The sequence below is a fragment of the Haplochromis burtoni genome, unplaced genomic scaffold (assembly GCF_018398535.1).
Source record: "Haplochromis burtoni strain Fernald_Lab_line unplaced genomic scaffold, NCSU_Asbu1 Contig_380, whole genome shotgun sequence".
NCBI lineage: Eukaryota > Metazoa > Chordata > Actinopteri > Cichliformes > Cichlidae > Haplochromis > Haplochromis burtoni.
In genome coordinates, this window is record NW_024582741.1 from 533,966 (window position 1) to 552,358 (window position 18,393).

The following is an 18,393-nucleotide window of genomic DNA, read 5'->3' on the forward strand; positions in this document are numbered from 1 at the left end:
TACTTTTGAAAATAAGTAATCAGTAAAGTAACAGGATTACTTTTTGGGGGAAGTAATCAGTAATTAGTTACTGATTACTTTTTTCAAGTAACTTGACCAACACTGTTCATCAATAACCAATAATATGCAGCGGTGAGGAGATAAATTTGTTCTTTAACAGTCTGTTAATATTAGATGCACTCTGCTACTTCATGTAAGTTAAAGCACTATTTAGAAGCAGCAGGCTGTGTGGCCAAAGCTAGGCTAAGCAGTTAAGCCTTACCTGTGTCCTCATAAGGATTTACGGAAAACAATCCCGAATAAAGCTGAACAGAACTCCTATGTGCTAAGGTTTAACGTGTAGAGTAGTACTGAAGGGAAAGTTACAAGAAGATACTTTCAAGACCAGAAATACAGTATTTCAAAATAACAGCATGAGCCTATGCATCTTCATTTATGCAGCAGTTATCATTAAGATAACAGCTTTTAACCACAGCAGCCTCCAACAATGTGAGGAGAATCTACAGTAAACACAGCTGAAAATAACATTCACATTCAAAATAACATTCACTTTACCTTCATTGTGATGGTCTATAGCTGTGATTTCTCTCTTCAGCTCTGTCCTGTCAGAGCATGCGGCATCTCAGTCAAGTCCTAAGCAGGACTGAGTCAATCAGTGTGTGTACTACGGTGTGTAACTGCCAGCTAAATCCTATCTGAAAATGCTACTGCAAGTGTGACTGAAGAAAATTCAAAATCATATGATACAAAATGTCGAATAAATTCAATATACAGCTTGAATTTTCACTTAATAGATAAAATAATAAATCACTCGGTGTCTACATAACTAGCAACAGACCATTGGTTTAAGGGAAAAGAAGAAGTTAAACTAAATTAATTGAATCCATTTAACACTGCCTTGGTACTGCCAGGTTTTTGTTATTACTAAAGTTAAAAAGGACACATACCATAGACGTAAGACAGAAGAGTCAATTTTAATGTTAATTTTTAATAAAAATCACTTGGTCTCTATATCTGCTTTTTTAAACAAAACAATTTATAGTTTCTTTCCACACTCTGAATTCATAAGAAGAAACATGAGTCACACAGCAAACATGCAGTGAATAATAGTGTGGGCTAAGCCTGTAGTGGATAAGGTGGGTCAAACAGAAGCGAATACTATGAATGTCTTCTACATGCAACACAGTGTCTAATAATTACAAATGATTAGTATGCTCAGTTTTAAATAACCTCCTGTATTCCTTAAATGAAAAGTTGCAGCAAAGAACAATTAGCACACACAAATCACTACAAATATTCATCATGAATCATGCTATTAATGGTAGTAATATCCCCTTTAAACAGTAATCTGACAGAGGTTTGCTCAGCAGCATTACACACCCTCCCCTGGCTCTGTGTGGGTGACAGTAACTCTTGATCCATCCCATCTCACCACACACATCCATCCACAGTTTTCTGCAAGCAGCTTTTACACTGCGGACTTCATTAATGTGAGGAGATGGTGGAGAATGGTTACTTTATCCACACAGAGATGTGGAGTGTGGAAATGCCAGGAGACAAACCACAGTATAATCACTGCTTAATTAGACAATACAATAAAATAAAAATGCACAAAAAACATTCAGATTCTAATCAAACTACACTAAAGCAAATTACAAATGTTAGTTATCAGTGCTGCTGCCAGATTAATGATCATGTTGGTGCTGCTGATGGGGGGAATGGTGGTGGTGGTGATGAGAAGTAGAATCACCCTGATCCTGCTGATGTAGCGACTGATTCTGGTGACTGGAATGTTGATCGTGGTGGTGTTGATGAGAGGGGGGGTCATCATGATGATGGTCGTGGTGGTGGTGGTGGCGAGTCCCTCCAGAAGCTGTGTCTGCCACTTCTGAACCTTCGTCAACAAGCTGAGCTGTGCCATTCTTTCTGATGTTGTTACCACCGACAGATGAAGTAGAATTATGCTGGAAAAGAGGAATACACAGTCACACACACCATATTCATTATTCTTGAGTTAAAGCTGCATCACACTCACAATTGTCACATTTATTTCGGCCACTTGGGGGCAGCACATTGAAGTAATGGCACAACACTGATGTAGTAAAATGTTATCAACTTGCTATTAGCTATCATTAACATTAGCTAATGTTTCTGATTAATAATCTCTACCTTGTTTTTAGTCAGCCTCATTTCTGTGAAATGCTCTGCTGTTCTTAAAACCCAATTACTACTTTTTTCTGTTTTTTTTTTCAATCAAACTAGTTTTATTCCCAATATTTAGGGCCAACTAAAGACAACTCAACTAACTACAAGAGGCCAATCTACCAATAAATCCCAGTCAAGTTAATGTGAAGCTGACCAACAATTCCTTGCCAGTCCCTCACTATGAAAAGGAAACATTACAGAACATAAAAATATTGTGTAGTTTATCCATCCCTCCATCCATTCATTCATCCATCCATTCAGGCATCCATTCATCCACCAATCTAGTCATCCATCCATCCTTCCATCCTTTCATCCAACCATCCACCCATCTTTCCATCCATCCTTCCATCCATTCATCCATCCATCTAGTCATCCACCCATCCAGTCATCCATCTATCCATCCATTGATCCATCTATCTATCCTTCCATTCATTCATTCATTCATTCATTCCTCCATTCATCCAACGATCCATCCATCCATCCAACGATCCATCCATTCATCCTTCAGTTCATCCATCCATCCATCCATTCATTCATCCATCCATCCATTTATTAAACCATCCATCCATGCATTCATCCATCCATCCATACTTTCATTCATACATCTAACTATCATTCCATGAATTCATTCATCCATCCAGTCATCCAGCCATCCTTCCATGCATCCATTCATCCCAGATGTCATAGGATAAATGACGGGGTACGCCCAGGTCTGTTGATTAGTTCTGTGAACTATAACATTGGACTTCATTCATTTCGCACACATTTTTCCACTGATCACTCACAGTGCAGTTACAGATATTTTTCTGATAAGTTGCTCTGATTGCAGCCTCTACGAATGGGTGATGCAGAAAACTGTAAGGCATCACTATATGAAAGGTGAGGAGACCACACCTAGAGAAAATGAAGCAGAAAGAGAGGGAGAATTGAAACTCAAATTCATAACGTCCACATGATGCATACAAATATGACATGTGTGTGGAACTAAAAGGAAGAACAACTTTTTCCGTCTGCATGGGGTTTTATACATGTTCTCTCCTCTACTCCTTCATGTACACATCATACCATTATCTACATTACCCTGTTTTAAGTCCTGCTATCTATGTAACCGTTCACATGCATGATTTAAAGCAAAGTTCAAACATTTAAAGTGTTTTGCCCTAAATAAAATCAAAAATATGAGGTAAATGTCATGAGGGCAGGTTCATCTCACCTGTCATAAACCAGGAAGTCATCTTTGTCTCCATCCAGAGCCTCCCACACGTCATTTTGAAGAGGTTGCTGCTGAAACACGGGGACCCCGGTGGGAGCACTTCTCTTCAGCTCCCAATACATTGCTCTGGAATGAGCGTCACGCTCATTTACTATTATGAAAGACACCTCAGTCATGTTGCTGCGATTCAGCCTATCACGCAGGCCTCCAATTCTACGGATGAACAGATGGAAGAGAAGATAGAGAGCTGGGTATAATCTCACATCGCTGTTAATCTGGACAGTTGGAAAAGGTTTTTCTAGAATCACAGGACGTCAAAGCCTCGACTCAAGGAACACGGAGGGCTTGTCTGTCTTCAAGTTTTAAGAGAAAAAAATAAAAGGATGATAAATCTTTACTACACTAATTGTGCAGCAGAATCATGTTTAGAGGCTTATAAGAGGAATTCTGAGCAACTGTCTCTCCACAAGAACACCTTTTGTACATAGATCATGTTTGTTTTACATTTTTCTTAATTTTACTCTTCAAAATAAGACAAAAAAATCAGCTCGGATTATATGGTCTAATAATACATAATTCTTCTTATATTGTTAATATTAGTATACTGTAATGTTGTATCCGAGCAATTTCAGTAAACACATGAGAGATTTAAGGTCTGTATAAAGATGGTGTGGATTCCTTTTCTGTTTTTCCTTTAACAACATGCTATCTAGTAGTCTATTTAAAATGACTTTTTTTAAACTAAAATACAAATTTGAGGACTATCGGGAAATAGTGTTTCAGAAAATAACAAGACTATAGAGAAAATTGTATTATTAAGAAGCCAATAAAAAAATACATACAACTGGTTAATGGGTTTACTCTTCAAAATAAAACTTAAAAATAGGAGTTTTAACTATTACAACTTTCTTACTTGGATGCCTGCCTGAGGCAGAACTGTCAGGCAGCCTTCAGCAGCGCCACCACAGCCACGTTTCCCAACAGGTCTTGCATGGGTGCATATCCCTTAATGTCCCACTGGGGGGCAGGTTTGCAGATCCTGGAGGCATCATTGTCCCCCTCCACAATCAGAGTGCTGTGTGAGGCCCACAGCAGGCCTGGCAATGCTGCGAACAGCCACAGCGTCAAGAGAGAGCCCATTGTCTCTCCCTGGCAGCCTGGACTGTATCTACCTGACAAGAAAGACATTGTGCAATAATTGAAAAAACAAAAACAACAAATGTTTTGCACCTAATGTGAAGAAGTGAAGAGAAAAAATCTTTTCCAAGGCTTTGTGGCACAAAGTCAGGGAAAAGGAGATAGCACATGCAGACTAGGCAGTCTGGGGTTGTATCAGTAGCACTCAGTCTGATCCAAAAATAATTAAAAGAGCAAAACATCATTGTGTCTGTCTTTACATACGAAGATAATCTGCAAAAAGAGCCGGGGTAAACAGCGGGCACACAGAGGTATTTTGGGGCACATGGAGAACATGCAAGCATCAAAGCAAAGACAGACAGAGACAGACTCAGAGTGTACTGTCTCTCTGTTTCAACGTGATCTGGATCACTTTTGTTAGATAATTAAAGCCTTTTCGGGTCGCCATTTCTTTTCCTCTCCTAATTTAAATGTTTAGATGTATAACAAGTATTAAAGTGTACAAGACAGGAACAGATCTCTGTGGTTAAACTGCATTAGTTGGAATTCCACAAAATACACCCCTACAATAGTTAATATGTTTGACCTTCAGAACAAAAGACTTAAAGCCTTAAAAACAAACACTTTAAGCCCAAAAAGATGATCTTACCTTTTCTCTTTCTCTGTTCTGCGACCCACACATGCAGACAGTAAACCCCTGTTGTTTTTAAAGCCTTTGAGGCTGACTAGTACTTCCCCCAAATCAAACAGAGAGACAGAAGGAGAGGGGGGAGAGAGAGAGAGTGTATGTGTGAGAGAGAGAAACTAAACAAAGGACTTTATTTGAATGCAAGTAAATTTGAGTAAAATCACACTCTTTATTAATTTAATGGACTACCACAAAATTCTGGTTACCTTGTTGACTGAACAAGCAGTTATTGATTAGGTGGTTATAACTATTGAGTAGACCGAAATGAAACATGATATTCATGGTTCCTCGATTCCCTGCACATTTTTGGTAATTCGACTTCTAGGCTATAGCACGGACTCATCTAGGCTGTAGCACTATGTGAAGATCATGTGGTTTTGAGAAAAAATGTAAAAATAATATTTGGATAATTTAGATTTAGTTACGATGAGTGAGATTTAGTGCAGACTTTCCTTGAGAATGAAATCTACCCTTGGTGCTACATGTAAGACTATTATCCAAAGGTTTTTACTGAGCCCACTCTTACTCTTTAAAACCAAAAACATTACCACCCACCTCTGTTGTACTTTGTGTGTGGTGTTAAATATCAGATGTTAACTCCACATTGCACTATAAAAAGCTGGTGAACACAGTAAACATGCAGTTTTTCAGCTGCTCAATCATAGTTACCTACCTATGCGAGCCAAGCTTTAGAGTGTGCAAAGGTGAATGCCACCATGACAAACAAACACAGGGCACCATTTAAGAAAGAGCTCAAAGGCCAAAAATCTGTGATAATCAACATGAAAGACTCAACTTGAAAAAATGTACTAAAAAGAGCTGTTTGATCAATAAATAGGGATGAGCACGAAGACCATGCTTTGTGTGAACTTTGCAAAGTTGATGGTTAATCTTCAAAAATGTAGAAAAATACAAGATCATCTGTTTACACTGACTTAAAGTTTTCTTGCCATTGAAGGTTAAAAAGCCAGTTGCAATGTAAATAAATATATTGGCTTTTATGTTACCGATTTGCTCAAAGTCCAACCTGGGTAGCTGTTTGTTTTATGTGGGGAAAAGTAACACACATGGCCTGAGATTAAGTTACAACAGTGGGATTTAATGAGACTTGGGTTTAAGTTTTATCACTAGTAAATTAATATGCTTTCATTTTTATTCTAGCATCCAATGTTAGCTGTTACTGTGAGCTGCCTGACATGGAGAACGTGTATAGCTGCAGTCAGAAGTTTCCATCCACTCATGAGCATGAATGTCATTAGTCATTTGGGGCTTTTAACGACTTCTTTGAACTGTTATACGGATGGTTTTACAGTTACAGCATTACCTTAATGACTTTTAGAAAAAAAAGATTCCGGTGCACAAGTTTAAATTTATTGGATTTTCTCTGATCCACACAGGATCAAAATTATACATACAGGCTCAAATAGATGCATGCATTCATTTAAATCTTTTAATAAGTATTGCTCAAGGTTCTACAATGTCTTTCGACTTCTTGTTGGGGATCATAATTGAGCACAACTGGGAGTTTCTCTTTGCCGGTGTACAAAGGTAATGTTTACTGTATTGGCCAGTACTCCCAATGGGAAGGTCTCAGGAACTCAGGTATTATAGTTATGTATTTTATAAATTAGGTTTTATTTTTATTTTAACTTTTCGCTTTTAATTTAATTGAGTTTTTATTAGTTTTTGTAGTCTTTTTTGTTATTATTGTATAAAGGGTATATATCAGAGGCAAGATTTAGGAAAATGAGTATCACAAAAAACCCCACAGACCTCCATCCAGTACCTCAATAGTCAAGTTTTACCAGTAACGTACCAAAACTAAGTATTTTCCTGTTTTTTTATTTATATTTTAGCTAGTTTTCCAAATTCACAAAATCATGTTACTTTAATCTTTTTTTGCAAGTTTTTATTTCTGTTTCAGTTAATAAAATTGTTAAGTGTGTTTCCACATCTAGTTTAAGGGAACTATAATAACCTCGCAAAGAACTATCAAAAGTACAAGTTGGTCGACTGCTTTGTTAAGGTCTGATAGTAGACCTAAACTGTCCCCCTCAAATGAGAGGAAACTGGTTAAGAACCACTAATGTTCGCATTTGCTATGAACTGGGAACTGCTGGAACACCGGGGTCACTGTCCACAGAGGAGAGATTTTTACATTGCCATGGGAGTGGATGCCAACCAAGAAAGAAGCCTCTGCTTCAAAATCAGCAACTTGAGCCTCACTCATGAATGAGAAATGGAGGCTTTCTGCAGAAAGGTTTTATGGTAAGACAAGACAAAGGCTGAGCCTGTTGGCCTCAGTGACAAGAGGTATGTTTGGAGGAGTAAAGGAGAGACTTTCAACTTAAGAACATTGTACCAGTGGTGAAGTATGGTGATGGTAGCATCATCCTCTGGGTTTGTTTTACTGCCAGTGGTACTGGTACTTTGCACAAAGTGGACCGAATAATGAGAGAGGACTGCCTCCAAATGGACCCAAATGTATCGGAGTCTCAACATCACAAATTAACAGCTAGACGGTTGAAACATGGACATAATTGGTTGTTCCAACATGACATGATCTCAAACACACAAAGCAGGCCAACATTAAGCTGCCAGAATGGCCTTCCCAAAACACTCAACAGTATCGACAATTTGTGGATTAAAAGTCATGTCCGTACCAATGGAAACAGCTACCAAAGGTGTCTGGTTGAGGTACAACTTGCTAAGGGACATTTAATAAAATATTAGTTGAAGTATGTATATATTCAAGCTTCTGTATAAATTTTGAGGTTGACTTAAACTATCCAGAAAATTTGAACACTTCAAAACAGAGCAAAGGGGAAATTCTCAGAGTGAAATTTACACTGTAGTGCAAAATTAGGTTATTCACCAGTGCAGGATTTACTCTTATTTCCTTTTCCATACATCGTTTTTGGAACCTTCTTGAAAAACAGCGAGGGTCTCAGTTGTGTACATGTGACCAAAATAAGGTACAGAAATTCAGTTTTATTAATGCTTAAACTGGAGAGGTATGATTGAACAATATAGTTTGATACTAAACCCATGTTATGGTTAAAGACATAAATCATGTGCTTTACATCCCACCCAAAAAAACAAAAAACAAACCAAAACAAAAAGATTGAAAATAAATAAGAAAAAAAAAAAATCACAATGTCGAGGGAACACTCCGTAATGAGATGTGTCTATATGAAACTTAAATAAAGTTAAATATTCCAAATGCTAATTTTATTATACATGTAAACAGAGCCAGGAAATATCCGCCAAGCTCAGATGTGAGACACTTGACTTTAAAAACACAAGCATCAAACTTGTCAGGGTTTGTGCAAATGACTCCTCTAAACAATTCTCAACTACAATCAGTAACAATCTACATGGTACACATGCTCTGCACATGTTCAAGCTCACAGTGGGTCAGCATTTTCAGAGGTGGCGAGTCCATCCCTGTTTCCTGCTGTTCTGCCATATCAGTGTCCTTTGCTTTTGGTGCTCGTTGCTCTCAGTTGCTTTTATATCGAGAATTGTTTAACAACTCATGACATATCAGATTTTAATGCACACTATACTCATAGCCCCACGTCTCAATGTGTATGCTTATCATTGTTAAGGGCTCACTTGATTTTAACCCAATCTTCCCCTATGTTGAACTCATTAGTAAACATCTAGCTCCAAAGCAGGAAATGCAGTCTTCTGGTGGAAAGTCTTGTTTCACTTGTAATAAGCTTCACTGTTTCCCCAACCACCTCTGGTCTCATGATGGTAGTTGGATTTTGCCGAGCACCTATTCTGCATTTTAGTCAAGCTAAAGGAAGCTGAGATTTAAGCTGTTTCAAATAGATTCTCTTAATGCCACGCACCAACACCAAAGCTTATATTTTTATCAATACCTCTTTGGCATCAGGGACCTGAAAAAAAATCATCAGTATCTGATTCTAGATGGGATAACAGCAGGGTGGGGAGAAAATACTACAAGTAAAACTGTAGGCTAGCCTGAGCATCTCTTATCAGCTGATCACACGCATATAAGCATTTGCAAGTGCAACCAGTTGACATAACAAAAGCAAATTCACGTCAAGTCATTCAAGGAGGAGATACAAAGCACAATAATTCAGCTTTAGTCATTAACAATTCACACAAACTGCTAAGAAGACAAAACACCTATCAGTTCTTCCTCATCATTATCTCCAACTTCAGGGGGACTGTCGCAGGTGGCCATGAGCCCCAGGCCTAGCTCTGCCAGCTCCTCGCAGCTCATATCAGTCGTCACCATGATCTTAGTCTCCAAACGGTTACACAGAGTCCTATAGGAGGGTAACGGGTAACCAATCTCTCTCAGGTACTCGTACCCCTTGGTGCCAACTGCACAGCGGATATTCCGGGCTTTCAGGATCGTCTCCGGAGACCAGACAGCACGTCGGGAGCGTTTGGTGAGTGACAGGGCTCGGATCTGGTCCTCATACAGAAAATTCTGAAGACCCTTTTCAAGCCGGTCAAGTCGATAAAGACGCTTCTTCATCTCTTCAGCCTGACAGAAACAGGAGTGTATGGTTAGTTTGGGCCATTTTATTGCAAATAACACTCATTATTTTGTAACAACTTTCATAATAATTTGCATAACGCAATAAAACCTTACAATGCTCTCCAAAAAAAAAAAAAGAAGCCCAACAGACCAGGCTTTGATTTGCAGGGGAAGTCATCAGCTGTCCTACCTCTTTCTGTAGCCTTGCAGTGTGTTGCATCTCCTGCTCCAGCTGTTTCCTAAGCAGCTGGCAATGTGTGCAGGGCTGCTGATCTTCAGATGTTCTGTCCGCATCTTCCTCCTCTAAGCCAGGCAAAGGGGTGCGTCTGGCATAGCCATGATCCCCGAAATTCAGCTCCCTCTCCACTACACCAAAACACAAGGGAAAAAAGTGCAATTAAATTTCTGAGAACTAGAGTAGAAAAACATCCAAACAAGAAGATATCTTCTTAAATATTTCTGCAGACATGGAGCAATAACTGTACATAGAACTTCTGGGTTTTTCTGTTGAGACAAACATTTCTATTTTTTCTGCAAAATGCTCATCTACATTTACGAGCAACCAGACAACACTGCTTATGTGCAATGTGTTGCTGGGCTGTTTTTACTGTATTTTCCAATAGAAATGCTTTCTACAGCAGTTCATGATGTGAAAAGTAAGAGATAACAGACAACTATACAGTAAGTGTCGTGACCTTTCATACACAGCAAGCATTTTGTAGTTCACCAAAAATCCATCCATTGAATTCAATTCTAATCAGAGTAAAAAGGATCCAGAGCAACTTTACACCTTAGATTTCCAGTACCTGGCTCAGGTTTCAAAGGGTGCAGGATGTAGGGAACCGTGAATGCGGGGTAGGGAGGTTCTCCAACATTGAACAGAGTGGGGATAGCATTAGGTTTCAGCTTCTTCCCCCCAGCTGGAGACCTGGCTATTTCCTCAAACTGGCTCTGCTCAAAATGGTCCTTAAAGAAATGAAGCAAGTGCAAAGAAGACGTACACTGAATCAAAATAATGAAAAACCAAAAGACATGAATTATAGATATTATGACAAAAGGTTAAAGATTGACAATTAGCTGAACTCAGAAGATAATTATCCGGTGAATAAATATATAAATCCTAGTTCTATTTATTCAATTAATCCATGATTCTAGTCTGTTTAGATTTGGTTCTACTTTTTTTCTATTACTATGTTGTAAACTTACTTGACAGAGTCTGGAGTGAGGAGTTGGTTCAAAGTCCCGTCGACAGTTCACCACCCATTTCTTCTTCCGCACAGGGTCTTTGGGGAACCGAAACAGCTGCTTGCCTATGCTGGTTGAATTGGAGCAGTTTGGAGCGGAGCAGCCACCCATTGCACACACAGTCACAACAAACAGCAACAGCAAAGCTAAATGTTAAGTTAGCTTGGCTTACAGTACAGCTCAGCTGTGACTTTTAATCATTACTAACTGCGTGCACGCTCTAAAAACGAGAAAATGTTACACTTGCATCAAACGTTAACTTGTGGAAAGCAAAGTCATGCCCTGTAGATTTTTAACAGAAAAAAAAACACGAAAACAACTTATATCATCTTAACGGGGATAAAATGTAGCTGACTTTGTTTGAGCCAAAATGGCGTACTTCCCCACGGTGGTCAAGTATAGTGACGCACTGTTTGTATGCGTCTGTCAGGAATGCCTGATTGAAAATACCACGTACCGCGCAAAAAGCGAAACAGAAGCGGTCAAATGAAAACATAAAGCACACACGCTTGATAACGTTTTACGCTAACTAATTTAAAAAAAATTTTTTTGCAAGTATTTAGTGGCAAGTGCTCTTTATTTGGAGTCAGGAAACAGTCGAACTGCTGTGAGATATTTTGTCACAGGACCCAAAGAAGCACGTTGAAATGTTTTTGGAAGTTGTTAGCGGTTGATAAAATTAAATACTCCCAAAAACAACAGTAGTTAAAGTAAACACTGCGATTTTAAAGACACTGTAACAAGTAAGCAACGAGTAATGTCTCGGAAATCCAGCAGCTGTTAATTAAAACTCTTCCTGAGATAAACTAGCTCATATTTCAGGTAGTCGTCAGCAACTTTGCAGTTTAAGACAAGCATGGCATCTTCGCTGGTAGTTCCTGTCATTGATGTCCAGAATGAAAACTTTAAAGAGCTTTGGCCTGCTATGGTCGTGGCTATTAAAACGGCGTCCTTCGTTGCACTGGACACGGTAATTACAAGTTCTTACGTGTTGAAAGAATTTGGTTTCTTCCAGGTTTCTCGCCACTTTAGATGCACAGATGGTAATGTGGGAGTTTGCAGAAAATTCACATTCCTGTTTTTTTAGGAGCTGAGCGGTCTTGGGAACAGGAAGTCCTTGCTGGCTGAGTGAGTAAAGGTCTTTCTGAGATGAAATAGTATTAGTAGGTTGTGCAAGAAGCCTTGGGAAGTAGATGCTTGTATTTTTCTCTGGCTCTTGTAATATTTCAGATCCATTGAGGACAGATACAAAGCTATATGTCATGCAGCTCGGTCCCGCTCCATCCTCTCGTTGGGAATCGCCTGCTACAAGAAACTTGATCAAAAGGTGCAAAATGATCCTTTTAGAGTGGCTTAAATGTTGTCATGTACTACACATTAAACCAGTTATTACACCGTACTCATAAGTGTAACATGTTTGTACAGCAGTGCCAGTTAGACTGTTATACACATTTAAATAACGCTGTTAGATCTGTATCAAATTACAGAAACTACCACTGCAGATTTCACAAATGCCACAGGTGATTCATCCTTCCTTCTCTTCCCCCAGCCTGCAGACTCGTACCTGGTGCAGGTGTATAACCTCACCCTTCTATGTTCAGAGGAGTACATCATAGAGCCCCAGTCAGTGCATTTCCTGGTGCAGCACGGATTTGACTTCAACAAGCAGTACGGCCACGGAATCCCATACTGCAAGGGCAACAATAAGGTAAAGTTTCCTGCTGCTTTGAGTTGTGTTGTCCATTCTGAGTGTTCTGTACCCGCTATGTTCACTCTGCTGCTTTTCTCTGTTATTTACCACGATTATGTTCTGTCCAGCTCATCACATGTACAGTGACTAACACGCACTTATGCAAAAGCTCTACAAGGATGTAGAGCTTGCTCAGTCAAAAGGTGTACTTACTTTTTCAAATAATATTACATCTGCTGACCTTTTTCTTAAAAAAAAATAAAATAAAATAAAAGGTGTCTAACTTATCACGCCAGGGAGTAGCAGTAGGTTTGCCTCTGATGTCAGTTCATTTTCCTCTCTGTTCTTTGTTCTTCGTAAGGGAGGTGCAGATGACCGCGGCGTTCACATCCGAGCACTGTTCACTGAGCTGCTGCGTGCTCGGAAACCCCTGGTGCTACACAATGGTCTCATTGACATGGCTTTTCTGTACCAGGTGCAAGTTGTTGTCTTGTTTTCACTTTCCTAAGATGTGAAATCTGTTTATGACATTTTCTAAATACCTTTAACATTTATAAAGTATTTATAATAATAGAACTCTTATTTTTACTCTATAAGACTGATGTTTAGCACTGTTGTTTCACATCAAGATGGTCCTGGGTTCACAGCCAGAGCACGTCTGTGTAATGTACATTTACAATAAAAGGAAAAACTCCAAGGTTAATGCTGCCTGTCTTGGGCCTGGATATGTTTTACAAAACTGATTCAACATTTCTAATGACTTCCTGGTCAAAGAGATGTTTGAGAAGATTGACGAATGTTTGTGTTTTTTTCTGTTAGAGTTTCTATGCTCACCTGCCTGAGCGCCTGGCCACCTTCACTGCTGACCTGTCAGAGATGTTTCCCGCTGGGATATACGACACCAAATATGTCACAGAATTTGAGCTTCGACTCTCTGCCTCCTATCTTGAGTACGCCTACAAGAAATGGTGAGTAAAGTTTTTTTATTTATTTATTTTTTGTGTTTTGATTGAATTTTATAGTGGACATTAATTTGCCACTGATATAATTTGCACAACTTGACGCTAATTAAGTTCTCTAAAAGGTAAACAGGACAGTTCCACGTGTGTCCTCTGTGATGTAATGCAGCAGTTACCAGTATGTAAAACCAAAGAACAAAGCCCTTTAACACCTCTTAAAATAATTGATAACACATTTTTTTTGTAACCTGTTGGCTAAGTCAATGATGAAGGTGCTAAGATTTGGAGTAGAGCAGAAAAGTCTGGTGTCCATAATTAAGTCAGCGTACGTTGTCTTTGAAACATTAACCCTGTTTGTCCTTTAGATTAGATTAGATTAGATTAGATTAGATAGAACTTTATTAATCCCTCGGGTGGGTTCCTCTGGGAAATTCGATTTCCAAAAAAGCACAGCACCGACAGAAGTTACAGAGTTACAGAATATTATATATATATATACACACACACACACACACATATATAAATACAGAGACAATATAAATAAAATATACGAAGGGGATAAATAGAATAAATAGGAATAAAAAATAAAAATACAAGTGAATTGCACATTTCAAGTATTGAGGTCTATTGCACTGTTGACTATTTACAAAAGTATTGCACAAAAGGTATTGCACAGTGAGGTGAAGAGGCACTACAGCTTAGTTGTTCCCCCCTCCTTTGTCCTCCTGTTTCCCCTCCCTCTCCCCTCCAGAGAGGAGTTAAACAGTCTGATGGCGTGTGGGACAAAGGAGTTTTTAAGTCTGTTAGTTCTTGTCTTGGGGAGAAGCAACCTGTCACTGAACAGACTCTTCTGGTTGTTAATGGCCGTGTGCAGAGGATGCCCAGCATTGTCCATAATGTCCACAGTTTCTTTAATGTCCTTTTCTCTGCCACTGTCACCAGAGTGTCCAGCTTCATGCCGACCACAGAGCTAGCCCTCCTGATCAGTTTCTCCAGCCTGGATGAGTCCTTCTTTGCTGTGCTGCTCCCCCAGCACACCACAGCATAGAAAAGTACTCCAGCAACCACCGACTGGTAAAACATCCTCAGGAGCTTCCTGCAGATGTTAAAAGACCTCAGCCTCCTGAGGAAGTACAGTCGGCTTTGGGCTTTTTTATACAGGTGCTCTGTGTTGCATGACCAGTCCAGTTTATTGTCCACCCACAGCCCGAGGTACTTGTACTTGTTGACCACCTCCACCTCCTCCCCCTCTATCTGAACCGGCAGTGGACCTGCTCTAGACCTCCCGAAGTCCACAACCAGTTCCTTAGTCTTTGAGGTGTTGAGTTGCAGGTGGTTTGTGTGACTCCATGCGACAAAGTTCCTCACCAGACTTCTGTACTCCTCTTCCTGATCATCCCAGATACACCCCATGATGGCGTGTCATCTGCAAACTTCTGAATATGGCATAATTCAGAGTTGTAGCAGAAGTCAGAGGTGTACAGGGTGAAGAGAAGAGGGGACAGCACAGTTCCCTGTGGTGCTCCTGTGCTGCTGACCACTGTGTCAGACGTGATGTCCTTCAGCCTGACGTACTGTGGTCTGTCGGTGAGGTAGTCGGAGATCCAAGCACCAGGCAGGGGTCCACCTCCATCCTGTTCAGTTTTTCCTGAAGCATACAGGGCCGGATGGTATTAAAGGCACTGGAAAAGTCAAGAAACAGGATCCTGACCGTGCCTTTTCCCCCATCCAGGTGTGAGTGGGCTCTGTGTAGGAGGTACAGGATGGCATCCTCCACTCCGACACCCGCCTTGTATGCAAACTGTAGTGGGTCCTGGGCATGTTGTACCTGTGGTCGGAGGAGGTTGAGGAAGAGCCGCTCTAGAGTCTTCATAAGATGTGACGTCAGTGCCACCGGTCGGAAGTCATTCAGCTCATTGGGCCGGTTCTTTTTGGGGACCGGGACGATGCAGGATGTCTTCCATAGGGCGGGCACTCTCCCCAGTCGCAGACTGAGGTTGAAGACTCGTTGTAGCGGCTCCCCAAGTTCAGCAGCACACGCCTTTAGCATCCTAGGACACACCTTGTCTGGGCCTGCTGCCTTTCTGGGGCGAAGCTTCCTCAGTTGTCTCCTGACCTGATCCACTGTGACACTGGGAGATGTTTGGGAGGAGGGGAGGGGGGGAGATGTCTTGCTGCTGAGAGAGGGATTGGAGGAGGGGGGTGTCATGGTGTCAGGAAGGGGGGGAAGCGAGGGAGGTAGGAGAGTGGGGATTGGACTCTGTAGTGAAGGTGAGGGTGAGGGTGGGGGGGTTGTGGGCTGGTCAAACCTGTTGAAGAAGTTGTTGAGTTCGTTTGCCTTCTCCACAGTCCCCCCCACTGTGCTTTTCTTGGTGTTGTGGCCTGTGATGGTTTTCACACCATTCCAGACCTCCCTCATATTGTTCCTCTCCAACTTCTGCTCCACCTTCCTCCTGTAGGTGTCCTTTGCTTCCCTCAGGCAGCGTTTCACCTCCCGCTGTGCTGCTTTCATCTCCTCCTTCACTTTGCTCCTGAAAGCCTTCTTCTTCATGTTGAGGACAGCTTTGACTTCCTGTGTTACCCACGGTTTGTTATTAGGATAACACCGTACCGTCTTAGCAGGGGCGACTGTGTCCACACAAAAGTTGAGGTAGTCTGTAAGACAGTGTGTCTTTAAAGCCAAACAAAATCAGCTACCTGTCCCTCTTCTTTCATATCATGTTCTCTTCTTCCCAGTAAGCTGGATAATGGTCGCAGTGTGGACTCCGGAACAAATGGACCTCATGTTCACATAGAGTTCTGTCAGTATGCTGGTCACATGTCCACCTATGTGGACTACAGGGAGTCTCCAGCTGTCGCTTCTGTTGAGGAACAGACTGACATCTGTCAGCGCTTCTCTGTAAGTTTCAACCTTGGATCTTCAGTTGTACAGTTGTGGAAAACTAAAGTGCTCTTTTCTCTCCTGTGTGTGTGGGGTTTTTTTGGGGTTTTTTTGTATGTCTGTTATAATGCAGGAGCCAAATAGATATCATGAAATTGTGTGTGTTTTTACTAATTTACCTAACTTTGTGTTTGTTTGTTTGTCTGCCAGGCATTTGGTTGGTGTCCGAGTGGCACAAAGTGTCCGTTATCCCATGACACAGACCGCATCATTCTCCAGGACGAGAAAAATAAGGATGACAAGTGGAAGAAAAGGAAGAGACAGAGAGAGAAGAAGAGAAGTGAAGGAGAGGGCTCCTCCATCTTTGATGGTGCTCCGGAAAATAAAATCCCCAACATGGAAGTGGATCCAGAAGATCCGCCAGGAGACCAGCGAGGGACAGTTGCTGAGATGTGCCCAGATGGTTTGCCAGCAATGGACAGTGATGGAAACACCCCACAGAGTGAAGGAAAGAGCTTGGCGACTGACAGCAAGGGGAACAGTGTGTGTGATGAGAACATAACAACAGCCTCAATTGATGACAGCCGGAACACAAAAAACAACACAAATGATGGAAAAAGTGGAGAAGTGAGTGGGACAGGAGCAGGGAGAGAAAAGACGAATGACTGCTCAGCTGGGATTGAAACCCAGAAGAAGAATGCTGATGCAGGGACACATCGGGCAGGATTTGACGCCTTTATGACAGGATACATCTTCGCCTACTCCTGTACCGTCATCAGGAAGGAAGAAGCTGGAGAAGCAGACAAGGAGCAGGAGGAGGAGGAGCAGTCGTGGCTTCCTACCTGTCTTAACAAGGTCTATCTGAGCGGCAAGGTAGCGCCTCTCAATGTGGTAAAGAGTACCTTCTCCAAATCGTCCAAGGCCCACATGCAGAAGATGGAGATGGTGTGGGGCAGAAGGTGTTAAATTTTGTCTCTCTTGGTTTGTAAGGAATAAATCCCACAGACTTGGACTTGAATCCAGTGACCATTGGGGATGTTTATTGTTTGAAATATATTTGCTTGTAATTGACCTTCTGTAAATGCCATGGTTCACCCAAATCACGTGGTCTCCATACTTGGTCAAAACCTTTGTCCAGATCAAATGAAACCAGTGTCAATATATTAGTTTTTCCTTCAGCCTCAGCTTAATTTGTGTTATTTCAGTGTTGGCATGCTAAGTCATTGTCAGCATTTAGGCATATGCAGTTAGCATTTAGCCTTAAACACAGCAGCGCTAAGCTGTGAGTGAACGGCAGGTTGACTCCTGACTGTGAATGAGAGGACAGTTCTGGTGTAATCATCATTTTATCCTAATGGGGAAATGTTCCTGGAGGATGGAGGAATTGATACCACTGACCAAACTCTCATAGATCACCACCTTCTAATGCAATCATTAATCCATTTTTCAAATATTACATTTAAGATCCCTTGAGTATCGAGGAATTATAACAACAATGGTGAATGAGCACCCAGTTTCTTAAAATCAATGCAGCTTTGCGTTTGAAAAAATATCCCATATTATGCTTACAGTTGATTAAAAGATTAAATGTGTTTTTCTGCTCTTAAAATGTGAGTTGGCAATCGTCAGTAATTAAGATAAAAACAATCCATGGGTGTGTGATTTATAATTAAAAGGGAAGTTTGGAGGTACAGGGGAGGAATAGTGGATACAGTGAACAAAGGATTTTGAATATGGAGCTGCCAGGCAGGAGGAACATTGGAAGCTCACAGAGAGGATCTATGCATACAGGGAAGGAGGACATGCAGAAGGTTGGTATGAGAAGGATAGGGTGATACGGAAGCAAACGTACT

The 18,393-nt window shown here is 40.9% G+C and overlaps 4 protein-coding genes across 5 annotated transcripts in view; 1 reads left to right on the top strand and 3 right to left on the bottom strand.

Moving 5' to 3' along the window:
• Positions 1-885, bottom strand: part of elovl8a (ELOVL fatty acid elongase 8a) — a 7,578-nt gene extending 6,693 nt beyond the window's left edge. The window contains exon 1 of the mRNA XM_042229100.1: positions 556-885. Coding sequence (XP_042085034.1) covers positions 556-561 — 6 coding nt within the window. The 5' untranslated portion in view covers positions 562-885. The remainder of the gene's footprint in view (positions 1-555) is intronic.
• Positions 886-955: 70 nt separating this feature from the next.
• selenop2 (selenoprotein P2) lies at positions 956-5,291 on the bottom strand. 2 transcript variants are annotated; one of them, XM_005943768.2, is made up of 5 exons: positions 5,205-5,291; positions 4,332-4,590; positions 3,419-3,631; positions 2,991-3,099; positions 956-1,964 (listed from the first exon to the last, which is right to left on the bottom strand). In XM_005943768.2, exons 2-5 carry the CDS (start codon positions 4,556-4,558, stop codon positions 1,686-1,688), a joined length of 828 nt encoding a protein of 275 aa, XP_005943830.2. In that variant the 5' UTR covers positions 4,559-4,590; positions 5,205-5,291; the 3' UTR covers positions 956-1,685. The 2 variants fall into 2 exon arrangements, with proteins under 2 accessions (XP_005943830.2, XP_042085033.1); XM_042229099.1 differs by having other exon boundaries at positions 971-1,964; positions 4,332-4,586; positions 5,205-5,264.
• A 120-nt stretch (positions 5,292-5,411) lies between these two features.
• si:ch73-382f3.1 (uncharacterized protein LOC100151273 homolog) lies at positions 5,412-11,428 on the bottom strand. Its single transcript, XM_005943764.3, has 4 exons — positions 10,972-11,428; positions 10,572-10,731; positions 9,956-10,131; positions 5,412-9,771 (listed from the first exon to the last, which is right to left on the bottom strand). Exons 1-4 carry the CDS (start codon positions 11,119-11,121, stop codon positions 9,388-9,390), a joined length of 870 nt encoding a protein of 289 aa, XP_005943826.1. The 5' UTR covers positions 11,122-11,428; the 3' UTR covers positions 5,412-9,387.
• A 191-nt stretch (positions 11,429-11,619) lies between these two features.
• On the top strand, positions 11,620-18,149 carry toe1 (target of EGR1, exonuclease). The gene is made up of 9 exons (XM_014340575.2): positions 11,620-11,753; positions 11,833-11,980; positions 12,098-12,138; positions 12,241-12,337; positions 12,560-12,718; positions 13,062-13,175; positions 13,520-13,668; positions 16,396-16,558; positions 16,751-18,149. The coding sequence occupies exons 2-9, from the start codon at positions 11,867-11,869 to the stop codon at positions 17,504-17,506; spliced, it is 1,593 nt and encodes a 530-aa protein (XP_014196061.1). The 5' UTR covers positions 11,620-11,753; positions 11,833-11,866; the 3' UTR covers positions 17,507-18,149.
• Positions 18,150-18,393: the final 244 nt, after the last annotated feature.

Excerpts from the sequence above, each read along its gene's own strand:
- toe1 (XM_014340575.2), top strand. The coding sequence starts at position 11,867 with ATGGCATCTTCGCTGGTAGTTCCTGTCATTGATGTCCAGAATGAAAAC. Across the intron at positions 12,719-13,061 it reads ACTGCAAGGGCAACAATAAG|GGAGGTGCAGATGACCGCGG; the intron begins GTAAAGTTTCCT and ends GTTCTTCGTAAG. Across the intron at positions 16,559-16,750 it reads ACATCTGTCAGCGCTTCTCT|GCATTTGGTTGGTGTCCGAG; the intron begins GTAAGTTTCAAC and ends TTTGTCTGCCAG.
- si:ch73-382f3.1 (XM_005943764.3), bottom strand. The coding sequence starts at position 11,121 with ATGGGTGGCTGCTCCGCTCCAAACTGCTCCAATTCAACCAGCATAGGC. Across the intron at positions 10,132-10,571 it reads CCCTTTGAAACCTGAGCCAG|TGGAGAGGGAGCTGAATTTC; the intron begins GTACTGGAAATC and ends GTTTTGGTGTAG. Across the intron at positions 9,772-9,955 it reads CTGCAAGGCTACAGAAAGAG|GCTGAAGAGATGAAGAAGCG; the intron begins GTAGGACAGCTG and ends TGTTTCTGTCAG.